Source organism: Protopterus annectens, chromosome 8.part0 (assembly GCF_019279795.1).
Source record: "Protopterus annectens isolate FY-2018-M chromosome 8.part0, PAN1.0, whole genome shotgun sequence".
Lineage (NCBI taxonomy): Eukaryota > Metazoa > Chordata > Ceratodontiformes > Protopteridae > Protopterus > Protopterus annectens.
The window spans coordinates 799,398,248-799,410,747 of NC_056741.1; the positions used below are offsets into that span (position 1 = coordinate 799,398,248).

The 12,500-nt window shown below is 36.8% G+C and overlaps 1 protein-coding gene across 1 annotated transcript in view; it reads right to left on the reverse strand.

The window, feature by feature from the left end:
• Positions 1 to 12,500, reverse strand: part of PLXNA3 (plexin A3) — a 1,436,523-nt gene that overhangs the window by 51,386 nt on the left and 1,372,637 nt on the right. The window contains exons 27-28 of the mRNA XM_044080266.1: positions 2,360 to 2,456; positions 494 to 684 (exon numbers count right to left, since the gene is read on the reverse strand). Coding sequence (XP_043936201.1) covers positions 494 to 684; positions 2,360 to 2,456 — 288 coding nt within the window. The remainder of the gene's footprint in view (positions 1 to 493; positions 685 to 2,359; positions 2,457 to 12,500) is intronic.

A 12,500-nucleotide genomic window follows, 5' to 3' on the forward strand; every position in this document is an offset into this window, starting at 1 on the left:
GGTGTGTGTGGGTGGGGGGGTATTTTGAAATGATGGCGTCAGTAGTAATAACTTATCCCAAATAACAAAAGGCTGTACGTACAGCACCTCCACTCACTTCACTGATTTCATAAAAAATACAGGAAAATTATGTTATGATTTTATAAAACACAAGATTTAGTTTAATACCAGCTACTTGTTAGCCGCTAATGAAACTCTCTGGGTGTGCTATGAATCTGGAAGGCACACAGTATGAGAGAGACTTTAGGAAATTCATAGGATGAATGAAGACTACATGGAGCTGATTGCTAACATAGGTTGTAGGGTGAAGACAGTGAATTGGGTGACGGATTTAAGCTCGCACCTTACAGGAAGACAGAGTACAATCAAACAGAATGCAACTTATAATCAAGCAAAGTTCGCAACACAGCATTAAGCAAGTATAACAAGGAAGGCAGCTGGCCACAACTGATTTTTTCTCTCTATGCATTTTATAATTTGTAGGTTTACTTACTTTGGTGGCAAGTAGGCGTGTCAGATAGATCTCAGAGACCATCTTGCTGCCACGGTCACCTTCCTTTTGGTCCAAGTGGTCATGGTTTTTAACTAAGTGCCACAATTTGGTGCCTGTCTCCTGGTCTGGAGTGATCATTGGTGCTCTGGACCTCAAGCTATCTGGGCTACTAGACGTCCTTAGCAAGCTTTCTGGAAATTCACAATACAGACCAGGATAATTATTAGAAATGGAAAAACAAACACAACTATGCTTATAGCAGATTCTGAGCAGCTAGGATGGAACTCTTTCATTAATATTATGAAAAAGGCCTGATTACAAAATGCAAAAAGGAAAAGCCTGACAGTTGTACATTTATAAGTAAACCACTGCAGCACATGGGCATATGCCTTCAGCAATACTAATAAAATCCCAGGTACTTGCACCAGAAGAACACATCCTATGACTAACAATGCCAGACACCTGTACACTTTGTTAAAAACTTGAAAGGCTGTATAGCAAGGAAACAAATCCTGTCTGCCTACTGACCATTACCAGCAATGACAGGATCCCAAAATATGATTCACTGCAGAAAACTACTTATGAATGCCTGGACTTTTACGAACAAAATGGCATCAGGACATCTCCAGCCACATGCACAGTGCCACATCCTGTTAGCCATATACTGTAAGTTCAAAAACAGCCTTCCAACAGACACTAAGATCCAAATACAGACTGAAATTGTTTGCTAAAACAGTATACTGGCAACAGTCCCCAGTTCTGATCACCATTATTAGTCTCTGTATCTCCTACTAGAATTAATGTATATTCTAGTCTAATGTATATAGGGTCAAACACACAAAACTGGTGAATTATAACACTATTAGAAGAGAGTGATTGCTCAGGTACAGCTACCACAAAGTAAAGGTCCAGCTGATTCCAGTTTAAGATTTTACCATGGTTGTGAGCTTGGTGTGCCTGACTGGTCAGGATGGTGACAGCGTGCTACAGTAAAAGCACAAAGATGTAGTGATACTGAAACAGTATTATTAGATCCCCTAGAAATCAGAGAGTGTGTGTGTGTGTGTGTGTGTGTGTGTGTGTGTGTGTGTGTGTGTGTGTGTGTGTGTGTGTGTGTGTGTGTGTGTGTGTGCGTGTGCGTGTGTGTGTATTGCAGTAAAGCTTTAGCCAAGATACAGTTACATGTGGAAATGTAGGACTAATTGGCTCTGTGATGAGATTAAGATGTATGAAAATCTAGAAAATTAGGTGGCTGTAGCTTTGTTCTGTATCAGCATAGTACACAGTCTGTATGTTCGTGTTTGGCACTGGACAAAGCTCAACACAGAAGTGTTTAATTGCCATACACTCTTAAGTCTAGCCCTTGATGTACACTTGCTGTTATTGTTGTTATTATGATTATGATCATCTTCTTATTAAGAACAGTGGTGTGGACAGAGAAATCATAGCCTCTGTCCCTGATATTAATTTTTAACAAAAGTATGGTTTGTAGAGCTGTACACTGAAAGTTACAAGTATGCATGCTATGATGTTCTGTGTACAATATCCGAAAGATGTCTATGGCACACTAAAATCATCTTCCTAAATTCCATTAAATTTGTTCATTCACCATTTATCTATCACTCCACCATTAGTACATCATTCACCTCCACTACGTCATTTTCTTATCCAGCATTATACAGACGTGAGTATTTAGTGAAGCATAAATCCCCAATTCTTTGCTATTAAATAGCCTTAAGGCCCTACAGAGCTAAATATCATAATGCTGGCATGATTCAAAAAACTAAGACAGAATAACCTCACCGGCTACATTTTTACTGTATGTCTGTATATACACAGTTTGATATTCTTTCAAAAGGTACTTACCATATCGACTCAGGGACCTTGTGAAGGTGAATGAGTTAGCAATGTTGTATGCAGATATCTGCTTTGGAATTAAAGCTACAGTTGAGCCATCTGTTACCTACAAAAGGAAAAAAAATAAGAGGTTAATGAGCATAATTGTGAAAAATTCACTAGTGTGTACTTGCAAGTATTGTGAAACATGCAACTGTAGTCTAATGGTTGGAATGCATTTTGTATTATTCCTCTTGCACTTTTTCTGGAACAGTCTAATTCATCACTCATCAATATGCTAACTTCTTAATAAGCTAGTGTGATTTTTCTTAACTCTTCCCTATTCCATGAAACTCTGTATGCTACCGTGAACTTCTGCATGCAGGGTGCAGAAATCAATCTACATCTTGACAGAGTGACTACAGATATGAAATGCTGACAGTTTTGGAAGTAAAATTACAGAACTATTTGGGGGAAATACAAGCAGAATTTATATTCTACACTTTGGCGGTGAAGCACGTTTCAGACAGTCATCAAACAGATGAGAATAAGATACTCAATATAATTTAATGAGAAAAAGAAACACACAGTTAAGACTGTTAGGAAATCATAATATCACCTCTCATAGGTGTTGCATCTGTTAAGACATGAGCATTCCTGACTGCAAGGTAGCTCCTAGCTTTTGCCTACATACCAGCATCCTTGGAAGTTGATGCCAAAGTGGTAGCACATGTACTGAAAGGAGCTGCAACCCCAATGAGAAATCCTTCCCTAGTGACCAACTGCCTAAACAGATGCATGCAAGAGTCAATCTGTTAACCACCATTCATCAACTCACTAATCATATATATCTATAGCTATACCTGCCCATCTCTTTCTTTATATATATATATATATATATATATATATATATATATATATATATATATATATAAATAAATAAACATGCACACATACACGCATACACACATACTTGCGAGCAAGCACACACACACACACACAGACACACACACACACACACACACACACACACACACACACACACACACACACACACACACACACACACACACACACACACACAAAATGCACTTTTTCAGATCTAACATCACTGAATAGCATTCGCTGACTGTAGCTTGTATTCACATCGGAATCAAATCAATCAAAATAAGTGTTTTAGCAGTTGTGCGGACTCTTGCACCTGTTTTAGCAGTTGGGCAGGCTCCTGCACCCCCACACCATTGCTATTTTTTAGTTTTACTGTTTCCTAGATTTCACTTCAATGGGAAAAGGAGAAATTTCCCTAAACCCATTTTCTGCCAATCTTGCAGTGACACACTAATCTTACATTAAACATGCACATGCACACACAGACATGAGCACAGACACAGACATAGACAAACAGACACACAAACTCAAACACACACATGTGCACTTTCATAATCTAATCTTACTGTCCTGGGAGATAGCGCTATTACATATCACGAGTATTTACATACCTACATTTAAGCTCCGTGCCCTAATTATTCTCTGCCTCCTGATCAAATTCTACATTACCAAACACTGGATGGATCACTCCAAAATATCCTGGAGGGACTTTTAAGAATCTGGCCATTAAGTACATTACTTCCCAAAAACTGCTAATAATTAATTCCCATAAGCGGGCTACATACCAGAGATTATGGGACTTTATCTTTATACTCTTGTCTAATGATTAACAATTATATCCTTATAGGTACCTCAACTTACCTTTTCTACTCTTGACCTCTATACCTACTCACTTATTCCCTAACATCTATCCTGCTATATTGATCTTGGAATTGAAATTGTTTGATATGTAACTCCCTCCCTTCCTGCAGGATTATATGGATGGATTAAGGTGCATTGTAACATGACATATGTTTATTGAACATTACTTTACCAATATGTTAATGGTGTCTTTTTGTTTTTTCTGGCACATATGTATATATGTATATAGGTTATATTTTGTTTTACTTGTACCTACCTGTGTAAGATTAATCCACTAAATATTGCAATAATGTTTATTTTTTTTTCTCTTTTTGTTTTTGTATCTGTAAATCAATAAAACTGTGTTTAAAAAAAAAAAAATAATCTAATCTTACTCTAACATAGAGCTATGTTCATCAAAATGTACAGTAATTCTTTTGAATACTTGATTATATTCCACATACATATCTTTCTTTTGACCACTTTGGAGTTTGAAAAGCTTTATTGTAGCCTTAGGAAAGTCAATGAGAAGAATCCAGCCCTGGACACCCAGCCTAAATGAAGGAAGCAATGATCCCCTTAGTGAAAAAGGAGTCCAAGAAGCAGTAAGAAATCAGTATCCAGCTGGTGTCACATAGATCAGAGCCTGGGCTGGAGAGACACGCATGGGCCTGCTGAGAGAGAGAGAGGCACTGACAGGCAAAGATGTTTACCTCTCTGAGGGAAGCATTTGGAAGCCAGGAGTAGGGGCTCTTGAAAAACTGGATTATAATAGAGATGATGGCAATACCCTACAAAGTAGCCACAAGAACAGAGGAATTGTGTAAGATCTTGTAAGTACAGAAATATGTTCTTGAATTGGATTATTTATTTCTTAATCAATTTTAATTTAACTTATTACAACTGAAAGCAATGTACTATATTCTGAGGGACATAAATTGTTCTATTTTTATAAGACTTCTATTTTGCCTTTTCATATTGTTAATAAAGTGCAGTATGTTTGTGTGTGTATGTGTGTGCATGTGTGTGTATGTGTGTGCATGGGTGTGCATGGGTGTGTGTGTGTGTGTGTGTGTGTGTGTGTGTGTGTGTGTGTGTGTGTGTGTGTGTGTGTGTGTGTGTGTGTGTGTGCGCGTGTGTGTGCGTGTGTGTGTGCGTGTGCATGTGTGTGTGTGTTTGTGTGTGTGTGTGTGTGTGTGTGTGTGTATGTACTGCATTATCTAGCAAACACTGAAGTCTTTGCTTCAGATTTCAGTGCACTTTATTTACAGTATGACATATTGATTTGCCCCCCTCACACATGCAAAGTAAGTTCTAATGAAGTTTCCACCCCACCCCCCCACAGGATGCGTGTCACTGCTCATTTCCTAGGTTTGTGAATGAGAGAAAGGAGCTAGAATGGATTTGCTCCCTCTGCAAAACGAATGCCCCTGCTCTTATTTGCAAACCTGTTGCTGGGACTGATCCTCATTTTTTACACTGTGGCTACTCTACCAGTTAATCAAATGTGTAGCAAGTGGTGGGAAAGGATGGCTTCTGATTATAAATTGCATCTAGTTTTTGATGAGAGAATGTTTTACAAATGCTAGGAATATGCTAGAATCTGGGGACATATCACTGATAAGAAAAGGACAGGCTAGCTCTTTCAGTGGGTATTCACTTCTAGACCAAGCTAAGGGCTCAGACCTACCTACAGCAGACATAAAGAATGATACAGTTTGGATAAATTGACTGAAATACATGACAAAGCATTCCTAAGGGAAGAGAAAGGAATTACAGAGGATTGGTTGGCATAATGGTTGAGGTGTTGACCTTACAGACACAAGGTACAGGGTTTGATTCTGACATGGAGTATTTGGCTAGGCCAGCTAGCCTAATACCACTCTATATACATAGAGAAAGTGAGAACTTATGAGGTGGTTGATAATATTACTAGAATGTGCCCATATAACAGATTATATTGTTGAGTATGAGCAAAAATGCAATCATGTAATATGTAAAATGACTCTTACTGCTGCAAAATTGGCCTTTATGCTACTGAACACTGGTTTTGTGAGTGTCAGGAATAAACTGTTCTACCCTGAAATGTAGCTCTGATAATAGTACAGGAGTTACAGAAGTGGCAAGTGGGATACAAGCTGTATAAATATGCTTTCTCTTTTGTTCAGGACAGATACACAGGCTATCCTAAACAAGATCACCAACACAGATACACAGGCTATCCTAAACAAGATCACCAACACAGATACACAGGCTATCCTAAACAAGATCACCAACACAGATACACAGGCTATCCTAAACAAGATCACCAACACAGATACACAGGCTATCCTAAACAAGATCACCAACAGGAATCATTTCCTGTTACCACTCTCCTGGACCACTATGACAGGAGATCAAATGTACTGTTTACCAAGGAACATCCTTTTGGGAAAGTCAATGGAGGAAAAAAATATATAAGACAGTCATTTTAAGCTCTGCTTACATTTTTTAATTCTAAAAAACAGTCCTCATTTCTGATCCCCTTTATTAACCTACTGTTTATCCTTTCACAAATTTTGTTTTTTTCTTTCTCTGAGTTTCCCGTGTAAGTTTCTCCATGCTTTTCCTTCTCCATTCTTGAGGTTTATACTTATGCTTTTTTAGCTACTATCATCTGCTACAGCTTCACATTTCTCTTCTCTCTATGAGTTCTTTAAAAGAGGTACTGCTGACTTTGTTTATGAATTTATAGGGTTATAATCTTGATGACTAAATTCTTGATATTTGCATTACTGAACAGAACATCTAGCCTCTCACTTTCTTACCCATCCACTCATTTCTTTCATTCTGCCTGGCAGAGTTCTCCATATTGCCAAGCTGTTGTGGACCTCTTTCCAGAGGGGGCCTGCTTTTCAATAACCACAATAATTGCTGGACAGATCATGGTGAGTTTCAAGCATCAAGTGCTGGTATCCATAGTTGGTGGGGATTTTTCATTAAAGTCCCTTCTCACATAGTTGTTCCCACATATCATACATGCAATTAATATAAATGCCCTCCACGTTCCATCAACTACTCCCTACTGCCTCTCCTGACCAACTTAGGTGGGAGGGGAAAAGAAGGTGGTCATGCAAGAAATGGGGCTTGATTGGATTCACCACAATTCTGAAAGAAATTAGTGTATAATTAATAATGCGCATGGTCTCTCGGTTTAACAAAGCATGGGGAATCCCTGAAGATTGCCACAGCCATGAAGAAGACAAATATTCTTCAATTTCAAAAAGGGAGGAAGAACAAAAAAGAAAAGGATGCCGACCAGTTAATTTGGCCTCAGCTATTAGAAAATTCCAGGGACCACTTATGTATAACATTAAAAGCTGAGTCTTTACTAATAGGAGTGAATTTCAAGGCAACATGAACTTCCAGCAGGATGTCATGTCAGATAAATGTAAATGATTTGTTCAACTTGGTCACCAACGTAAATAATAGCTTGAGGGACTGTCACTATGATCTAGCTAAAATATAACAAAGCATTTGATAAAATCTCATAAAAAAGTTAACATGCTAGTTATTTAACCTTGTAGTAAGACTGAAAATGTTGTCCTAGGCTAGAAATATTTGGCAACATGACAGAGTACAGCAGTAAATGGAATCTACACTGAAGATAAGGGAAGTTGAAGTGATGTACAGAATGACTCGCATTTAGGATCAGTCCTCTTCTTTGCTTAATTATAATGCAAAGGAACTTGCTGGGAAAATATGCCTGTTCACAGATGACAGAAAGATCTTTAGCAGAGCTAATGCATAAGTTGTAGCAGACAGGATAAAAAGGGACCAAGCAAACAAAAAGACTGAGAACCAGAATCCAAACCAGATGGAGGTACAGAAACCCACAGACCAGTAGTCAGAGACCAGAAACTCAATTTATTGTAAAAAACAGAGCAGTCAAGAGCTTTCATCTTGCATCAAGACTTCTTCAGAACTGCTGAATAACATAAAATCAACACTTTAAATGCTGAAACTAGACAACATGTTATTGAAACCAACCAACAGGAACATTAGCATTCAAACTGAAAATGCATAACAAAGAAACTTACTAAAGTTAATATTGATAAAAAAAAGAATAATAAAAGTGAAATAAAAGTAAAAAGCAACATAAACATAAACATATATTGCCTCACCAAAATAGTTCTCAGAAAATACACTGTTGCTTACTGTGCACCCCTAGTGGTCACCCTCAAGACTTTAATTTTAAAATAGGGATGACTGAACAAGATTCATTGTGTCCAGGGTGGGTGAGAGCATCACACATCAGAATCCAAATCAATTCCTTTTTGTTAAGATGTTCATCTATACAAAAGCCCCTTGGGTCACATTCAATGTAGTTAATTACTACAAACCTGAAGTGGTGGCCAGGGGAAACTGAAATGTGTCTATAAAAAGCATTTGTTGTCTTCCCTTTTTTAATTTCATTCAAATGTTCGTAATTTCTACATTTCTATCTTTCAACTTCTGACTTGTCTTTCCTATATAGAAAGCTTTACAACATTGGCAAAGTGTCCTGTACACCACCCCTTAGTCAAACAGTTGAAATGTTTTTTAACTAAAAACATCCCGTGTTTGAAAAAAAACAATGACTCACATAGAAATATATGCTGACAGTAGTTACGGTGATTGCATATGAACATACCTTTAGGCCTACTACCACCCTCACGGTCACTTCTCATTTCTAGGAGGTTCTTAAATGTCCTGCCCTTCTTAAACACCACCTTAGGTTTATCTCCAAACAAATCCCTGCCTTCATTGATACTTGTATCGATTGGCCAGAATTTATTCACCACATCCAGGATGTCATAACTATTGTCAGCGAAAGTGACAATTAATGAATGTTCAAAAGGTACACTGGATGTCTGTTTGACATTGGCCTCACCTTTGTCCATTTCTGAGACTTGGGTTAAGCCTATGTCAATTGGTAGTAAAGGTTTATAGATACCCCTACTCCTTTTATCACATACCTTGTCCCTGACAGATTCCAACATCTCCAGTGGGTACCCCCTTTTAGTGAGCATATCTAACAATTTACTTATTTCCATATTGAAAGTAGACTCCTCTGAAATCATGCGAGCCAGTCGGACCAGCTGTTCCTTAGCTACTGTTCTTCTTTGAAATCGAGGGTGCCAACTATCAAAATGAAGGTAGGAATTGGAGAAAGTTTTTTTTACGAAAAATATTAGAACAAAAGCAGCCCTTAGAATAATCCTTAATAACCATAACATCCAAGTATGCCATCCTATCTTTGTCAGACATATGTGTGAATCTTAAAAACGAGGTGCTACCATTGATATAATCAAAAAATTCACTCAATTTAGTTTCTGAATCAGCCCAAACAATAAAAATATCATCCAGGAACCTGGTATAAAATGTCCATCAGTTAGCAAAGGGGTTGTTAAATACAAAGTACTTCTCCCAAAATGCCATGACTAAATTGGCAAACCTGGGGGCACAAGAAGCCCCCATTGCCACTCAAATAGCTTGTCTGAACAACTGACCTTCAAAAAAAGTTTTTTTTCCGATACTAACTCCATAAGTGTGGTGGCCATATTGATGCCAGTACTATCCAAAACCCCCACATCAAAAAGGATTCTTTCTACCCAATCAAGTCCTTCCTGGTGAGGAATGACTGAATATTAGTTTTGAGCATCAATAGTGATCTGAATACAATCATTTGAAAACCTGAGTGTGGCTAGCCTAGATAGAAAAACCCCAGGAATCCTTACAAATGTAGTTGACTATACTGACTGATGGTTTGACCAAACTGTCTGCAAATTTTGCTATATAAAAGGTCTTACTTCTACCAGCATCCACTACAGGCCTCAAAGGTGGATTGTGTATGTCTTTGTGAATTTTTGGGTATTCCAAAGATACCCCCAACTACTGGATAATTGTTAAAAAGATAGTTGCATGTATCATTGTTGACCTGTCCATGGATTAACATGTCATAAAGACAAATGTCAATTTTGGAATAAGCTATGTTTAACTCGTGACTCGGGACATAATATTGTTAGAGAACTGTCCTGCTTTGGGGCAAATTATATTCTGTGCAAACAAACCTAAACTCAGGCAGTCGTTCACCTCAATGTTTCCTTTTTAGACATACTAAATAATTTATCAACAGCATTTTTAACTTAGCTTTAAGTTTATATATATTTTTTAAAACATCTGTGAATCAACTTTTATTTTGTAGCATATCATTCTAATGTAAAACTAGCTTTATTCTGCAAGGATCTCTTGAACATGCCACACAGTGATGTAATTAAATGCACTTTAGGTTTGCAAATAATGAAAAATTTTAAACACCAGATTTTAGAATTCTTTTTTCCTCCAAAGTGAAACATCATTGGAACTGATAATAAAAATTATAGGGGTGAGATATAAAGCTCTCTCAAGGCAGAAAAGTACAAGAATGTTTTGAGCAATGCTTTTCATTTCAGTGCTGGGAAGTTTTATAATACATCTACACAGAATAATTGCACTCACTCTAGGAAATAAAATAATGTGAATTAAGTTCAGTCATATGTAGGAAACACAACGTTTTCTTTACTTGACCACAGCAATTTACTTAAAACAGCACTAAACTCTTTTTGTATAAAATACAATACAACATGTCTGTGCTGTTGATAGCCTTACTTCATTTATGTTATATTCAAAGCAACAAAATTATGTCTATCTGTATGTCAAGTGTTGAAAAGTGCCTATTTGTTTTAAACAAAGTCCTCTTGTTAGCATGGGAAAGAAAACAAGCTAAGAATTTGATCAGAGCTTTTACATATATCTATTGTCTGTAAATGCAACAACTTAAAGAGATTTATTGTTAATTTATCCATGATAAATAACACTATGTGCAGTTTAAGCAGACATACTGGCTTGTCAGCAGTACCAAAATTATTTTATCTGTTTACTTTGTGTATACGCAGAACTATTCAATACTACTCATGCTGTTCGCTGGCTTCCGACAGGGACATGCAATTTACTTCTTTATTTCCATGAAAATAACTGCTGTTTCTAACTTGCCTGAACAGCGCTTCCTCCCATAGTTGTTTCTTCCACACTGATATGAATCAATCTGGTCTGCAGTAAATTCATTTAAGTTACCCACACTTCAGTACTCAGTGTTGCTTGGCTGGGAGAGGCTCATAACGAAGCATTACTATTCAAATGTATATTCTGTTACATTACCAGTTTCTCATTTTCTCAAATATATTTATGACAGAAGTTTTTACAATACTGTAAATATATTGCAACTATTCTATGCAGGAGACATTTCAGAAATAACATAATAATTTATTTCATATGAAATGAGGATTGCTATATTTCAGTTCTGTAACATAGTCTAATAATGTACGAACACTCCATTTACAATAATTTTATTAAACTTGATGTTAAGAAGTCAAATAAGAAATGAAGCAATTACATTATCTCAGAAGTAACAATGGCATCAAAATATACTTTCTATTTACTATTAGTAATACATTTAAAATTCCAATGAAAAACAATTGCTGTGCAAATCCAAATAAGAAAATAAGCTGTGGAAAGAGAGAACAATACTAGATAGTAATGCATTTGGTAACTAAATTACGATTAGTAAAAATTCGACAGGAGAATGACTTCATTAAACCAAACACTGTTATAGCTTTTGGCTTAATACATCATAAAGAGAAATACAGAACAATATAAGAATACCTTGTATGGGGGGTATGTTATGTTTGCCATGTAAAAGGAATCCTAAATAGAGCTGACAAAGGGATAACCTTATTTTAACTTTTTAAGAAAAATTCAAATATCGTAGCCAGGGAGACATGACTGCTATCAAGACTGGCCCCTTCTAAAGCAGTAGATGTTTTCTAATCCATCATCTCCATACAGGGACTAAGAATTTGGCTAAATTGCTTAATATTTCTCAGTATGAAGGCTCTTGATAATTTCCAAAGTAAGACATACAATAAAAAGGTACAAGGAAGCAAAGCACTGGTCTGGATACTGGAACAAAGACAGGCCAAGAGTGCTGGACCATGACATAAAATGAGTACATGTGCCAGTAATTAATACTATCAAAGTTGCACTTCCAACAACTTAGTGATGGGATAATGCCAAGTATCATGAGGCTTTGTGGCACTAATGTCTGATCTAACTCTTTTAACCATGTATCAACATGAGAGGGATGTGTGTTTTAGTTATGCTTAAGTGCTGTCATCAAACTTTTTTGTTAAGACCACAGAGACGTATTTGCTTTGCTATCTGACTGCTACTTTTAATCTTTTTGTCAAGAAGCCTGCAAAGCCTTGTAGAAAGGACACAACCCCACCATTTTAAAACCTCAAGAAGAAAACCAAGACATAACAAATTTACATTATTACTTTTTATTTCATTATTGCATTGTACATACTGAAAGATGTGGCAGCAA